The 17,321-nt window shown below is 38.6% G+C and overlaps 1 protein-coding gene across 2 annotated transcripts in view; it reads right to left on the reverse strand.

Moving 5' to 3' along the window:
- The window catches only part of NCAPG (non-SMC condensin I complex subunit G), a 44,714-nt gene that overhangs the window by 17,621 nt on the left and 9,772 nt on the right, over positions 1-17,321 (reverse strand). Inside the window, exons 8-16 of one of the 2 annotated variants that reach the window (XM_067530312.1) lie at positions 14,540-14,689; positions 11,913-12,053; positions 10,385-10,508; positions 9,140-9,229; positions 8,780-8,959; positions 8,139-8,249; positions 6,098-6,217; positions 5,045-5,284; positions 2,212-2,393 (exon numbers count right to left, since the gene is read on the reverse strand). In XM_067530312.1, the coding sequence (XP_067386413.1) occupies positions 2,212-2,393; positions 5,045-5,284; positions 6,098-6,217; positions 8,139-8,249; positions 8,780-8,959; positions 9,140-9,229; positions 10,385-10,508; positions 11,913-12,053; positions 14,540-14,689 (1,338 nt within the window). The remainder of the gene's footprint in view (positions 1-2,211; positions 2,394-5,044; positions 5,285-6,097; positions 6,218-8,138; positions 8,250-8,779; positions 8,960-9,139; positions 9,230-10,384; positions 10,509-11,912; positions 12,054-14,539; positions 14,690-17,321) is intronic. The other variant, XM_067530313.1, reaches the window with a different exon arrangement.

The raw sequence follows: 17,321 nt of genomic DNA on the forward strand, positions 1-17,321 counted from the left end.
TGGCTCATGTAGAGTCTAGGACTGCCCTGATGGACTCTATCCATTGGACAGGTACAAGTGTTGACTTTTGCTCATTTATTAACGGGCCCAGCACTTGACGGGCAACATGGATGACCCCGATGCTATGTGGGACTTGCATTTTCAACCATCCCCTGATACAGGAAGACCTGAACACCCCAGTGTCTGAGGTGAGTCGCCACCACCGCCATGCAGTTGGTGATAATGCGTGGTGCAGCAGACAGGCCAAAGGGGAGCACTGTGAAATGGTAATGTCGTGTGCCCCCACAAATCACAGGAACCTCCTGTGGCCTGGGAAGATGGACATATGGAAGTAGGGATCTTTTAAATTGAGTGCGGCAAACCAGTCACCTGGATCCAGAGAAGGGATGATGGCAGCCAGGGAGTATGCTTAGGTTTTCCCTGCCTGCCAATTGCAGAGCATGCATAGCCCACTTTGAGAAACTCTCCCGGCTAAGGGGTCCAAGCATGTTTGCCAGTGCTTGGAGATGGGTGGCTGATATGGGGACGATTGTGGTGGCCATACTTGCCCCTGTATCTCTGTTTGTTTCCGTTACCCTACTTCTGGTAATAGCAGCAACAGGGCTCTGGATTTCAGGATTACCACGCCATGTGTCTCCTTCCCAGGTCTCACTAGAATCCCTCCTCCCACTCAGAGATATCAAAATCCCATTCTCCTGCCGTCACTGCTGCTATCTGGTGGTTCATGAATCCAAGTTTCTGTTTAAGGTGCTTGATAAGCGATTCGCAGCGGCTATGGTTAGCAGGGAGGGTTCTACCTTATTCTAAAGTTAGTTTCTTCACCATACCCTGCAATACCTGATTTTCTTTCTAGTTTTTCTTTTTCCCCAACTTGTTCTAACTTTTTCTGGTTTTGTTTTCCCTCTCTAATTGCCTCCCTGAGAGGGTCCAACTGGCTTTGTGCTCCTGTCGTTATCACTTTCCATCTTTCTGCCTCTTTTTCCATGGGGATAAGTTTTTCATGCAGGGAGGCATTTTCCTCTCAGCAAAATGCCAAGCGGAAGTATGAATCCCTGCACGCCTCCCACAAGAGCCAAACTGCTGCCAAATCCCTTTTAGCCAAAGTAAAAGGTTTATACAGGAGCATATACCTTGCAAGCCTATCCTCTAAGTCTGAAATGGTACATACATTGTTAACCTCCCGCTCAGTCCAGGGGCTATGCCAAAACCTTTGTAAAACCTTTTTAAAGAGTGTAAGTTTAAAGGGTGTAACAATACAGGAAGGAGACTTTGAGCCAGTTTAAAACAGGCTATTTATCCAACAGTCCTTTGTTGGTACCTGAAGAATCCAATTTGAACTAGTATATGCGCAACTTTCCAGAGTGCAGGGGGGTGGCTTCAAAGGGCTGAGAACAGGTCAGTTTGTCTGTTTCCTTTTCAAGTTCCACTACTAGTGTTCTTTCAGTGACATTTCAATGCCTGGCGGCAGTGCTCAGCAGCATAAATAAATAAAAATAATTCTGTTAATATTATCTCTTCCTTAAGAAATTCAATAAAGAGCTAGATCAGAGCTCCCAAAGCAGTCTCAGGCAGCAGTAAAAATTATAGATTTAGCAAGGAGAAAGTAAAGAAGGAATATAGAGAGAGGACAAAAGGAGGCAAAAGACTAGAAAGATTTATTCTACTCCAACCCTGCATTAAAAAAATGGATGCAGGGATTTTATTCTAAGTATGTCCCAGACATAACCAAAAAGATGGAATGGTCAATCAGTGCTGATAACCATACACTAATACAGCACAGAACAGTAAATATGGAATGAATCTTCTTGTGCAAATAGATATATACTGTTACTATTTTAACTCTCTCAAGAGGGAAGCATGAAAATGATGGCCTTACCTTCTTAGGGGCTGTAAAATAAAGTGCCTGACTATGGGTTTAAAGGCTTAATGTGCCCTGATATCAGAAGTGTTGAGATGCTACAACTCCCAATGAAGTAAATACGAACTGTACATGCTCAGACACTCTGACAAATTAGGCCAGTTATTTAGGTACCTAATTTTAAGTACTCAGGTTTTGACAATGCTAGCTTTACTTTCTTAGGCTGCTGTCACAGTTACATTGTACATCCCACATATAACTTTAGAGAATCACAAGAACAAAATCAGTTAAAACCAGAACCTAGAAAGAAAAACAGGGTACGCTTTCAACATCAGATTTTAAAAAGGACATACCTATTTGCATAAGCAAATAAAGGGAAGAAAACTCCCAGACAATGTCTAAGTCGGGTATCCTCTTCTGTCACTGGATTGTACCACAACAAAACAAGACGAGAAAGAAGTTTGGCACTAATTAATCTCCCAGAAAACATCAATTTGGCCAGGCCCTCTGCAGCTTCTGTCCTGAGTTCTGAATACTTAAGTAAAGAAAGATTTTATTAGAGACAGAAATACAGTCCTTTGACAGACACACATTAGTTAATTGGAAAGTAAAGCCCCAATCTTATACTGAGTTCCATGTGGGTACATGCCTGCACTGCTGAAGACCTCATTGCAGGCTCAGAGTTGCATCCTTAGTGTCAGTGAAACTCTTAAAATAGAATGCCCCAGACATTCTTAAGTTACTATAAAAATGTAAATTGAGTGATATCCAAATCCATCCTAATGAAATTCAGGAGCCTCAAATCTCTATCATGGGACCTACAAATCTAACATACTGGGAAAATAAAACTACATTTTAGCTTCCAATCCATTTCCAACCCAGTTAAAAATGAAAAAGCTTTTCACTCACTAGTGAAAAAATGGATTCCAGAATACACAATTTTGCTCCAACAATCCTTCTATTTCATTGCTCTTTTACAGCTATAAAAGAGCATGGACAGCTTTAATAAGGCCAGAGATACAGTGAATCACGCTTCTTTGGAAGTTGCCAAATATTCGAAAACTAGTAGTTTGCATCCATTTCTCTTTATTTAGTTCAAATTAATAGATGAGGCTTCATATATGCCCTTATCTATCTGCATACAGTTTCAAAAAGTTTATGAGCTGTTTCCCAAATGAAGGAGAGACCTGTAGGTCTAGAGTAGGAGCCAGTTTGCAAGACAAGTCTCAAGATATTTATCCTAAGACTACTTACAAGAAGGCTTCCATGGTGAAAAGACCAATCACAAAAGATGTCTAAGATCCAAAAGTAACAATGAAAACTTGATATAACAGAGAATAAAATAATGAAGAATAAAATCCATCAGAAGTCATGTATACCAGCATGTTTTTTTCTTAAAAAGGTCACAATTTGATGTATTCGGATTCCTGAAAGTGTTGGGTACATATAATCGTAACTGAAACAATACCACTAAAAACCTGGGGGAGATGCCTAGTTAGTGCCGCGAGTTATTTGGGAGGGTATCAGAGAGCAGGAACAGAATACTATGACTCAAAGACCAGACCCAGTGAACGCACAATGGCAGCTTTAACTTCTCTAAGAGTGATGAAGTAATTTCTTCCTCTTGCAAAATAAAGGAAACAGTTTAAAAAAACGGAGTGGGTAGTGTTTAAGTAAGTCTATTTTGGTATAGCTATTCCTGTATGCACACTGATATCCTTGCGTAGCACAGTGGTCTTCGTTGGAGCCTGGGCCCAAGGAAGGGCCACGACACCCCTGCTGGACGAATTCAGGAACTGTAGGGCTCAGACCCCAGGAGCAGAGGGGTGGAGCCAAGACAGGAAGAGGAAGTATAAAAGGCTGGCCTAGCAGCTCAGTCAAGGGGAAGCTGCTCTTGGAGAAGAGCACTTCCTCCCCTGGGCTGCGGTCTGAGCCTGACCCAGGCCTTGCGGCAGGGCAGAGCAAGTCCTCCACTGGCTGGAATCTCAAGGGCCTGCCAAGGCTACCGGGCCCAAGCGACTGAGAAGGGTTACTGGGCCCTAACAACTGGAAAGAGCTACTGGAGATTGCAGACTGTGAAGGACCCTGAGACCAGCCATGATCTAGAACAGCTGCCCATCACCTGGGAGCAGCCGGAGCCCTGTGGGCCAGAGGAGCCACCGCGGCCCTGTGACCTGGAGGACTGCCATCTGACGATGCCAAGGAGTTCCCGGACCTACCACCGGCTGATGGTGAGGGACTGGTGGGACTCCCGCTAGCCACCTATCCCGGGGAATCTGAGGACAATCCCTGGTTCCAAGTACCCAGGTTCAGGGTAGGAACAAGTAGCCCAGGGGCAGCCGACTTCGGTCTAGTTGAGCTTGCACTCAAACCAGTGTCAGCGCATTGTGGCTGAAGCTCCGCTGATCCAGTGGCAGAAACCTTGGCCACTGGTAGGGCCCTGGGCTGGGATGCAGTAGTTGGGTGGGCCTGCATCCCCGTCCCCTTTCCTACTCACCCCCGGGCGTGCTTCTCTCCACTGGGCCCACAACCGCAGAGGACACTAAATGTTTGTGTATACAGACTCTTCGCCAGCCCCGCCCCGCCTCGCCTAGGGGCTACAGACTCTTCGCCAGCCCCACCCAGAGGACCAAGTGCAGGCTTGAGTGGCGACCGAACCTGCTAACTTTCCCCTTGTAGTAAGGAAGTGTGGCCTTCCTTGGAGCCTGGGCCCAAGGAAGATCTGTGGTGCCCCTGCTAGATGGATTTGCCAGCCTACACCTTATCACATCACTAGTTATTCTAGTTATTATTAATAACTTAAATAGAGCTATGCCAATTTACACCACTTGAGGATCTAGCTTAATGACATTAAATGGGAAAATAAAGTTATCTGGATTATAAAAGAATGTCTGACATTTTCACCATGACTACTATGGATTTTTCTAAAGAAACCATGGTAGAACAGCAGCCCTATTTATAGACTTCTGTACCGTACACAACAGTGCACCTGCAATTTTCATTCAAATTTAAATCTAAGCTGTTCCTAAAAGATCTCAATACATTGGGCATCTGATCCAAGAATATAAACATACAGAAGTGTTTGGGGAAAAAAGTAAGGTTTGTTGAGTATAATTATACACATTTTTACTTCTGTAACAAAGAAGATGTAGAAGAGCAGACTAATGGCATTTCATAAACTCTTACCTCACTGTCTAAGAAACTGGAAAGAAGTTGTAGGAGGTTGTGAACAGTGGCAGTCTCTTCTTCCAACTCTTTTATTTTAGTCTCCTCCTCCTCACAATCTCCACTTCTAATCTCTGTTTCTTCACTGTGAGAATCCTGGACTTTTTTTGCTTTGAATGTTTCTATCCCAAACAACATCAGCTGGTCAAAGATTGCTTTTAAAGCACTTAGCTTTACCTTAATATCATCAATTTGTAAAACCTAGATTTTGTAAAGAGGGAGGAAAAAAAATATGTACCACAGAACTATACATTACCAAGTTAAAACTTTTATTAAAACAAAGAGCTGACATTATTTTACTCCTAAATCAGTGATTGAGTTTATCCAAACATCACACAAGAAACCACCCAAGCTAAGTGGAATCTTGCCAAAATGTAGAATATGAAAAAACAACCTGGGCTCAAATATGAACCCAAATTTGGAATAAAATCTGAGGTTGAACTATAAGATTATCCATTCAGCTGCAGCTATGCCATCAGCCTATGTTGTTCAGTTCAAAACAGTGCAGCCGTATTTACAGCTGTTTCAATCTGAGATGTCATCCTGATCCTAATGGAAAGCCTTATCCCATGTAGTCTTATTGTCCTATTATATCTGTTCTGGAAGCAAGTAATAATTAAAAAAAAAAACTTATTTGGATTTTGCTAACTCCTAAAGGTCCAAATCATAGTCAGAACCCCATTATGCTGAGCACTATTCAAAAACATTTAGAACAATAATCCCTGTCCCAAACAGTTTACAGTCTAATTTGAAAGAAGAGACAAGAGAGTAATAAGCAATGGGATGGAAGGACAGCAGAGAGGAAGAGAGTAATACATTCAAATAGTTGCATAAGTTAGTGTAATTTGAAAGAAGACACATATCTAAGGGTAAAATTTTCAAGAGTGCCTAATCAACATAGCTGAAGTGCTATATATGTACTCAATTATTTAAATTATGTGCCACAGATACAAGAACAATTTTATTCACAAAGTCAGAGCCAACCAACCCAATTCTTAACACTAAAATTTTTACCTGTAACAGCAATGCAAGGTGTTGACTGGCAAAGTCTTTGTTCTGCAGTGCACAGCAACCCAAACATAAAACTGCCATATTTCTTACAGCTGGATGGACATTAGTTATTCCAGGAAGAATCTAAAAATAATAATTTGATTCTTTGTAATTAAAATGAACACATGGGGACAACAAAATACTGGCTGCAACAAGTTTGAAAATAGGTTCTTGGAAAGTAAATGTTAAAAGATCTAGAGTGCAATATATTCTCATGTGCTTTTGTACCTAATAAGAGACAATCAAGAAGCAGGACTCTATTCCATTGCTAATTCAAGACAAAATATTCAGGAGGCCACTGGAGATTAAACCTAGATAAATGGAATCTATACTAGAAGGAAGGTGAAACATTGCTTTCCAATAATTTATTGATCATATCAGCACAAACATTTTGAGTTTCAGAAAAACAGATTCTGAAGTTATAAATCCAGTAGAACTACTCCATGGAGGGCCCATAAAATATTTAGCTTTAGCATAGGGATACTTTAGACAAAATATAATTAATTAGGCAATTCATGGTTAAGTAAAAACCAAACGTACAAAAAACTGTTTAAAAAAGTTGCCCAGCTCCAAACCACAGAAAATAGAGTGGATCCACACAACTACATACGTCACCTTCTCTCACATACACACCAAAATCCACCTGCAAGCTCACAACAGTCCTACCACAAGGAAGTCAAACAATCCAGACTAAGATTCGAGAGCATGTTGTCTGGTGATTTACTTTTGATGCCTACTTCATCTAATTATAATTACAAGGGGATGACTACGCTAGGAAAATGGCTTGAACTTTCGCACACTAAAACATACAAGGTTAAACAACAAAAAAGATCCCTAGTCCAGAAGATCAGTGCAAAAGAGTGGGAGCAACCACCTAAGGAAACACAGAAGACATTGCACAAGAAACTAAATGTAATAAAAACCCATATGGCTATAGACTGCATAGGTCAATGGAGTTCAGGCTGTCCAAAGTACTCAGCTTGAAATCCCATAACTAACACTATGGGAGGTGAGAAAGAGTTGGCAAGTCTGAAATTGTCTTCTTCATATTTTACAACACAGAACAATTTCACTCCATATAACTCTTCAGCAGTGTTAAAAAACAGAGGAAAAAAGGAATGAAGTATCTTAACATAAGTGAAAGGGCCTGCATCAATTGAGTGTTCAATTTCAGCCATTTTAAGGTCAGCTACTACTTAAGTCTAGAACGGATACAGGTTTTCCTGAAATGGGAGCAAGTCCTAATTGGTTTCTCAGCCCAAAAAAAAAAACAAAAAAACAGGCTTCAATGTCAACTGGGATTTTCCATGAGGGATCTCAGCACTCATTACCTTGGCGTAGGAGAAAAAGACTCAGTCAAGGAAACACACATCTCAGCCTCTTTCAACATAAGTAGCAGCTTGAAAGCAGCTGCATGAACTGCTATAGTTTTTCTGCTTTGAGTCTATTCACAAAGATTGAAGTAAATATGAAGAGTAAAAGCTAGCAAACAGAGGCATCACTGATGTGACACTCCCACAAAAAAAAGCAGAAGAAACACAGGAAGGGAACAAATGCAACAACAAAAGCCCATGAACAGTGTCAAATTATTTGAGCTTAGTTGCTTCTGGTTGGCAATTTAGTTGATTAAGGACCAAGTTAACACGCATCTGCCAGTATATCAGGAATTTATGCATAAGCATCAACATGTTTAGCAAACCGAAAGAGTACTTCTCAGCCTACTGCATTAACAAACACAGTTTAAATTAGCTTATAAACAAATACTAAAATACATCATACACACACAAAACACAAATACAGAGACTGAGATGTTGACAGAGAAGATGACACCCACATACACATACAGAAATTAACTACAAGAAATGTAGTTTGAAGATGCATTACAAGAACTGCACCACTTTCCACATGATATTTAAGAATTCCATAAAAATATTCTTTTTTTATTTCAGTTTTTCTATTTTCTATCATTTATACCTGTCAATGTATACTACTTATTGCCACATACCAAGGATTCAATGATCCCATTCATGGTTGGGCCTATTCCTTTGGAAAGGGACATCTGCTTGAGAAGTTCATAACATATCAGTAAACACTTCAGCAATGTTTCAGGATCATTCTTTAAGAAGAGAAAAAAAGATTTTCTTTATCAGGAAGGGGAGAAAGAAAACTAAAAACAGATATTCATGTCTTTTCTATGCAAGTGAAATGTTATCTTTACACTACATTCTGACTCTCTCAGAGGCTGCTATATCCATCTACAGGATTGAAAATGAAATAGGACTACAGTTAGCTGAATTTGTGGTTCATTTGTCATTTCACTTAAACTAAGAGCACTTAGGTAGGATAAAACCCCTTTTTTTAAAATAGTTGTAATTATATCCTTGAAATACATAAACTGCACAAAACATCAGTTAAATTGTAAAGCATTCTTCTAAGAGCACATTATAATTTACATTCGAAATTTAAATGCAAAAAACTCTGACAACTGAATAAAAACAATAAAATGCCTCTTATGCTTCAAAAAAATTTAAATAAGATACAGGCCTGTTCACCATTTAGATCAAAACCCAAAGTGAACCAAAACATCACTGATAACAAAACATAATGAGCACTGAGGGGGGAGGAAAAAAAGAAAGGAAATAGAACCTTCTCCACACGCATTTCTTTAATTTCAGGCTGTTCTGCTTCTTTTATCAGATCACTCTTGATGCATTCCAGCTCTGTTATTCTCTCTTTTAATACCAATGCCCGATTAAAATCCTGCAGAGTAATACATTCCTCCAAAGCATCTTTTGTTTCCAAAAGTTTCACTTTTATTTCAGCCAGCTAAATACACAGAAAATGAGTCAACATTGTAACTGATTTTATTAGCTGTAAAATAAATGTTAAAATATCTAAATCAATTAGTCAGTAGCACATATATACAAAGTGTGCTATCTATAAAAGTACATAAACTTAAAATAGCCGCTGTAGCCATTTCTCTTAAATTACCTATAATTCACTTACCTTAAGCTGTTGGTTTCTTATTTCAGCTGCATCTACAGGTGTGTCAACTGTAACAATGGGCTCACGAACCTCTGAGATAATTTCTGCAACCTAATATTGTAGGCAAAAATTATTGGTATTAACATAGCTTGTTGTCATTGGTCTATCAGACCCTATAGATATATGTATCTGAACTTTCAACATTAAAAAAAAGAAGTGTCATCCCTCTGCATAAATCCTGAAATTTCATTCAGATTTCCTTAGTAGATAAAACTTCCACAATACTAGTGATCTTTTTAGTAATATATTGCTCACCATCCCAGGGGTCTAGAATTTCTTGTTGGTTGTGTATACCACCTCCCTGTGCATACAAACAAGGTAAGTAGCTAAACTGTAGTGTTTGTCTGAAATTACACATTTATTAGTAGTCAAGCCTACTAACAGTTCAGAGAAGAATGGGATAAAACATGGGGAAAGTTGAAGATCAGCATGATAAATCGAAGACTAATCCTCCTCCCTCCCCACACACATCTTATGCCAAATCAGTTCCATTTAATAACCCTCCTACAGCCTCGACTCACCCAATAATCAGTGGACTTTTCTGAAATTCTAAGAGAACAGAATGGAATATAAATGTATTAGAGCCAGAGTGTTTCCATCATAGCCCTGTTTTCAGTTGCTCATTCTTTCTGAAAGCTTCACTCACTTAAGTTTTCCAGAAGTGGTTTCTGTCCAAAAGCTAGGGTTTGATTTTAAGTGTTTGAGATAAAGGATCACCCATTTTTCAATAAAGAGTGTTTATTTAAAAAAAAAAAATCCCCATTCTAGAAGCTATCCTGCAACCATTTTGTTGAGTTCTCAGCCAAGAGCGGAGGGAAAAAGAAAGTTGAAATTTGGAAAGGTAATAGCCTTGAGAAGAAGAATCATTGAATGTTCTGGTCAAAATTGGTTAAGATCTGCCAAGTTAGGAGACAGTAAATATTAGAGTTTGTAAAAGGGCATCACCTTTTGTTTTTTAGTTTAGTGGTATTTTCAAGAACAATCCAACATTCAGAAGGCACACATCCTATGTTGTGGCTGTGCGTATCACTCATTTAACTGCACAGTGCACATCTCAAGGTGGATGGTGAAAATGAGACTACGCTAGAAGGGAGGACCAGAATGGTATGTTTTCGCAAACTTAGCTATAGTGGTTGCTGCCACTCCATTACAATAATCTGTCAAAGCTGTGTATCACTTCGCCTACAAACAAGGAAAACTACTTACAGTCTGAATTCTCCTGTCATCATCTTTGATAATGCTAAGCAATCTCTCCATAAGTGAAGATATAAGGGATGTTGAAGTAGTAGGTAGAATAAGAATCTCCTGGAAGATAGCCAGTAGACGCTTCCTGTATTTTTTAAAAAAAGTAAAGTTTTACTGTTTTTCAATTACACACTTTTCTTAAAATATTGGGAAAACACTGAATAGGTAAGATTTAATCTGAAAGACATTTGCTAGTAAAGTACTAGGCTGTTCTTTGCTTGACAATATTTACATGAATTCAATTTTTTTTTTTTTTACTTTTTATTTTCTTCTGCTTTTACCAGTTGACCCCAAATTTTCTGTTAAATGTGACCAATTATCTACATAAGTGAGTGAGGTAGGAACACTCAAGGTTTATGATTAATGTAGAACACTTCTACTTAAGTTCTTTAATTAAAAACCCATATTTCCTGGTGCAAAATGTTTTAACCAGCCTAACAGTACAAAACTTTATTCCTTCAATGCTTTCACAATGCATTAGACCAAAACAAGACTGTCATACCGGCAATATTAATTAATGTGCAGTTACATTTGGAAAAAGGATCAGTAAATGCAGTTTTGTGGGTTATCAAACTTATTCCCTCTCAATTACTTCCATGTCAAGTTTGCTTAAGTTGCAGGTAAAAAGATGGTTTTAATTAATCAATTAAAATAGTAAAATCAAATTGGAATCTAAAATGGAATCTATGCCTTTTTGTTTCTGACCTCACCACTCCAGAGGCTGTTCTGTTGGAACTTAATTAACAACACTGGTGATTATGAGCAAGTCAGAAAAGAAATGAATTTACTTTCCCATACTGGTACTAGGTCTACATTAATAACACAAGTATTTTAAATATATTATTCCACTAGAGCAGCGGTTCTCAACCAGGGGTATGCACACTCCTCGGGATAAAGCAGAGGTCTTTCGGGGGAACATAAACTCATCTAGTTATTTGCCTAGTTTTACAACAGGCTACACAAAAGGCACCCAAGAAGCCAGCACAAACTAAAATTTCATACAGACAATGACTTCTTTATACTGCTTTATATACTGTACACTGAAAAGTACAATATTTATATTCTAATTGATTTATTTTATAATCACATGGTAAAAATGAGAAAGTAAGCAGTTTTTCAGTAATAGTGTGCTGTGACACTTTTGTATTTTTTGTCTGATTTTGGAAGCAAGTAGTTTTTAAATGAGGTGACACTTGGGTGTATGCAAGACAAATCAGCCTCCTAAAAGGGTACAGTAGTCTGGAAAAGTTGAGAGCCACTATACCAGAGTAACCAGATAGGACTCTGAATACACTCAGAAACTCAGTCCTATTAAGCAAGGTGAGGCCATTTTTTGCAATCAGTGTAGAACTTGTAGTATTTTGACTGCCTGATCAACTTTTTTTTTCTTAGATGTACATTCTAGATATAAGCAACTGGGTTTCCATAGTAAAGACCAAGAAGTCAATAAAAACAAACCTGTACATGCATATAGTTTTATAAAGCTTACCTTCCTCCCTCTTCAGTGGTATCCATGCAGCCTATAATAAGAATCAACTGCTGACCTATAAATTCTTTTGTCATCAAGTTTTCAATACAGGAAAAATCTTCCTTTTGTTCTTCACTTAGAACTGGCATGTTCTGAAGGTAACTGAACACAAAGGACAGTCGTCATTAAATGCAGGATCTTTGTTGCAAAGCCAAAATACAGAAGTGTTTCTTCCTACTTCTGTGTTACAAAAGGTTACGTCTTTTACTATCACAGTACATTAATGTTAAAACATCTGAAGTATAAATCTTCAAAAAGGAAATGCATGAACATTGAACAATTCTGAATGAACATTTTAAGCTACTTAAATTGCATATCTTGTAAATATATGAAATCCACAAAAACCCCACACTGAGATCTCTATAAATGCTAGTCAGAAAATGATGTTTATTTTGCACATGCAAGTCTAATTCTGCCTTGTGTGTAGGCATCTTTACACACACATCCCTCATATAAATGAGCAAGTCTTTTGAAAAAAAACAAATTTACCTATAACTATAGCATTTAATACTGTATACCAGATATACAGAGCCTCAGTCATTTATATGAGAAGTACTCAGCAAGCCATTCTAACATAATATACATCAGACTAAATACCATCAGAGTAACACTGAAAAATTGCTGGCAAAGATTGCTTAGGATAGTCCATATTCACAAGGAGAATCTTATCTGACTTTTTGGAGCCCGTGCTTCTCTAGATTTTTACTCCTTGGCTACGCACACATGTTCTGCAAAGCATTCCTTAACTTTACAAGAAAACTTGATATGATGCAGTACATGTTCAGTGTAATTTTTCAATAACTCTGAACTGAGTCAAAGCTAAATATTTTCTCCAGAACACTCAGGCATTTTTCAGTAAAGGCTATTCCTATGCCAAATACTAAGTTTTAAACTTCCTAGTCTAATCATTCCAGTCTAGCTCTAAATAATTGTAAGAAAATAACTGTAAGAATCTCTTTATAATGGGGTGTCTCCCCATCTCTCAATACACACTTTCCTCATGCTAAAAAATTGCAACCATTTTCCCCCTAAAAACATTCAAAACAATTTATGAAAAAATAATCCAGGATAAAATATTTTAGTCTGAAGAGAAACTGTTACAATGAAAACACTACTGTAGAAATTGTGATTCAGTTACAACATTTTCTATTTCTTACAGGCATTACAAAAAGACGAAGACAAACATTTTTTAAATTGTTTGCAGCTTTGTATTTAAGTTATGCCCTAGCACTCAGTTTGGGTCATTCAGTCACAGATGAGAACTAAAGCATGGATAAGGGCAGCAGAGTCCAAAGTAAAGTTACATTTTAAAAAATCCACAACAGATTTAACATGCTATAGTTTAGATTTTCCAAAATCCATACTAATAAGATTAGGGAGTAGTGAAAGGATGGAAGGATGCTTTAAACCAACAGCTGCACAAATTATAAAACAAGGTACAAAAGAAGAGGATGCAATTATGTTTCTGATTGCGTTCCATGAGGCTACATCTTAAGACCATTCAGAAATTGAAATCATTGCAAAATACAAATCCCTGCTTTTAAGCAATTTTATGCAGAAAGCACCTGTGCTCCATAATTTTTACTGGCTGTTAACTAATTTCTAGGTGAAATTGAAGTTACTGCTTTGGGACCTAAATCAGTTGTATGTCAGTTGCATGCCTCAGTTGCATGTCAGGGAGCTGGAGTTTACAGTGCTTTGCCTTAAAATTACAGGGGTCTCTCTGTGAGGGATCTGTAACTATAGAACTCACTCCCTACCCTGGGTCTCAAAGCCTAGTTTATCTGATCTCAGCCTTCTCTTGGTGAAGAAAGATAAAAGGTTTTAAGAAGACTGTCAGAAAGAAAAGGAAAAGTCCTTTATGGCCTCTTATATTTATTAAAATGCACACTTCATTATTTTACACCTAACATATTGGATTAGTGCTTTTATAAATATGAATAAATTTAATAAACTGACATTTATATAGCATATAAAGCATGTTAACGCCATTCTTTATCTTTCTAAAGTTCCCTGCCTCATTTACCATACACTTTTCTATTTCTGCAACAAATGAGGCAGAGGCCTTACAGACAACAGCCTAATTCATCACACATCTCAGATCACATTCCATCTTGAGCACTGAAAGAAGCAAGGGTCCTGTGGAAAAAACAGCATGCGATGAAATAAAGACTATCATAATGCATACGCACAGAGGGACTAAATTAAGGTTGCACAGAAACCCTAATTCTGGCATTTCCTAGTATCAGAGTCCTTGACTTTGCAACCTTAATGTTCCTTTAAGGTTTTTTTGGAATGTTTAAAAGGTAAGAATGTTTATATTTTACAGGACAAAAAAGTTAGGGGACAGGGTCAGATATAAAACCAATGACCTTCAAGTTGTGAGCAAATGTTTCCAAAGAACAGTACATTAATAGTTTCATCCCTATCCTCTAATGAGCATACCAATTTGCCAGTTCCTTTATGGTATGCACTGGGTATCGCAGGGAAGAGATGCATCTCAATAATCCTAAACAGTCAAGGCTAAGAAATATCCCCAGCATCTTTTCCTACATTAGTAGTAATTAAACATTTTAAAATATATTTACCTTAACAAATAATCTGCATATATGGCAGGTTCTGACAATATCTGATCTATCAAAGCTTCACCTTCTTCCCCTTTTGATTTCAGATACTCACAAAGGGATCGCCAATATAAAGCACTCTCAGGAGTAAGATCCTCCACTGGAATCAATTTCCTAAAAATACAAATACACCACGCACGCACACACAGAGAGGTTTGCTGAGATCAGTTAAAAATATTAGAAACCTGAGAGAGAGAAGGTAGGATCAGATAATATTTTTTATTGGACCAACTTCTGTTGATAAGAAAAACATGGCTATATCTACAATTACAGTAGCGCAGCTGCACTGTTGTAGCACCTGTGGTGGAAATGCTCTAAGCCGATGCGAGAGAGCTCTCTCTGTTTAATAACTCCTGCCTCCATGAGAGACAGTAGCTGTGTGAGCACTCCCCAGGAGCTGGGCAAACAAATCAGATGTAAACTCCTTGTTTTATTGTATAAGTGAGATAGAGGTAGAGAGAAATATTATGATAGTACTGTTTAGTGTGGCATAAGTGGACTCCATCTTGTTAGTTTCTTGAAGTGAGCTCTTTCCTGAAACTTGAACCTAAAAATATCTTGATAAATTCTTTGAGTGAGGAATGTATGTGCAGAGCATAAAAAGACACCAACCTAACTGTTCTAACAGAAAGGGGAGTGAAGACACCAACTGCCATCCTAACCCTGAAGGCTGAAGAATACTTACCAACAACCCTAAAGTGCAAATTAACGACCCTAAAGTACAAAAGGATCCACCCTGGGAACAAGTAGTACAGAAATACCAGAATAGTCATGCTTTCAATTAGCTGGTGATTAACAACTATACTGAACCCAGAGGCACCATGATACAGCAAGGCCCATAGACTTACATGAGAGCCAGCAAGTATAAAAGATGGGTAAAAACATGGAAACTTTGGGTCTCATTCTACAATTGTCATCTTGGAGCATCGGATTCACATCTCACAGAGGCCTGGCTCCCTCCTCGTGCCCAGCATAGTTGGCCACTAAGCTGGCTCGACAACGCATACAAGGACTGGTAATTATATCACACTAGCTTGCAGAACTTTATAAATGTGTGAGAGAATAGGACTGCTTTTTTATTTTCTTACATGTACAATAAATGTGGCATATTGCCTTCTCCCCCTGAATAAGATCCTGCTAGTCTTTTCGAAGTATAACAGCTTTGTCGGTGGGAGCTCTTCCACAAACACTGCATTGTCTACACCAGCGCTTGTTTGGTTTAACTTACATCACTCAGGGGTGTGGTTTATACCGAAGTAACCTGTACTATAGACAAGATCCAAGCTTGCACAGAGCTATTCAGGTCTTGCAAAGGTAGCGTCACACCTAAATACAAGGTGGAACAGATTGTTTAGCATAATTAGTTAATACATATTTCAAGGGACCATTCAAGGTGAAGTAGGCAATTAACACCCCTCCAGTCAAAGGAGGGGAAATAAGATGGGGGTTAGTGGATTTGTTGCAATAATCCAATGTCTTAATTTTTTAGTGTCTAACAAAGTTATGAATTTAAACTCCCAGGCTCATCATCTTAAAGTGTTGTGCAGGTTTCCTTTGAGCACGAGGATTGATAGGTCAGATATACAGTGATCACTTTGTGAAAAATGTTCACCCACAGGTAATATGTTTTTGTCTTATTTTCCAATGTGAGTTCATTTGAGAGCACAGTGTCTGGTTTCACCCACATAGTTGTTATTGGGGCATTTAGTGCACGGGATGAGGTATACCACATAGCATATGTAGGGCCCATGGATCTTGAACGGTGTGTTGTGGAGGATGTTGATCATTTTAGCAATGGAAATATGCTTGCATCCTGAAAGAAATCTTTCTTGAACCCCCTCTTCTGGCTTTCAAACACCACCCCCAGCCTCATCATCCAAAGCAAGCTCTCCACATACCAGGACATACCAATTCAAAGGAGTACCACATCCTGTCAGAACAACAGATGCAAAACTCGCAGACATATCTCCCCTGCTACAATAATCAACTACCCCCACCCCCCACCCCGCACAAACACACACACACTTTTCAAGATCCAATGGTCCTATACATATAACCTCCTTACTCAAACTCTATAGTCCCATTTATAGGTTCAAGGACCTCTTTTAGCCACAGCATCACACTGGGAGCTCATATTTAACTGATTATGCAACATAACTGCCAAGTCTTTTTCAGTTCCACTGCTTTCCAGGATAAATTCTCCCATCCTGGAAGTATGGCCTACATTCCTTGTTCCTACATATCTCATCCTATGTTATCATTTTGCAACCATCATACCAAGCAATCCAGATCACATAGTATCAGTGGCTTGTTCTCTTCATTATTTACCACTCTCCCAATTTTTGTATGTTATCAGTGATTATTTTGTTTTCTTCCATGTCTTCGATAGGAATATTAAATAGCACAGGGACAAGAACTGATCCCTGCCGGAGTCCATTATAAAAAGACACCTGCTCAGTGATGATTCCCATTTTACAATTACATTTTGAGGTTCCACATTGTATTTAACGGTGACACTGATTAAGTTTCTCAGACCTGAAAAACTCCGTATAAGCTTTAAAGCTTGTCCTCTCACCAACAGAAGTGGGTCCAATAAAAGATGTTGCCTCACCCCCCTTGTCTCTCTAATTTCAAGACTTATCAGTAAGGCTAAGATTATGTTATGGAATCCATGATTTCCAGAGATCTCTGAGACATTTTATGCTTCAGCTCTGGGGCAGTAGGGCCAAAGTCCACCCCATAGCCC

The sequence above is a fragment of the Emydura macquarii genome, unplaced genomic scaffold (genome assembly GCF_026122565.2).
Source record: "Emydura macquarii macquarii isolate MOO-44397 ecotype Brisbane River unplaced genomic scaffold, CSIRO-AGI_Emac_v2 contig_3062, whole genome shotgun sequence".
Taxonomy (NCBI): domain Eukaryota; kingdom Metazoa; phylum Chordata; order Testudines; family Chelidae; genus Emydura; species Emydura macquarii.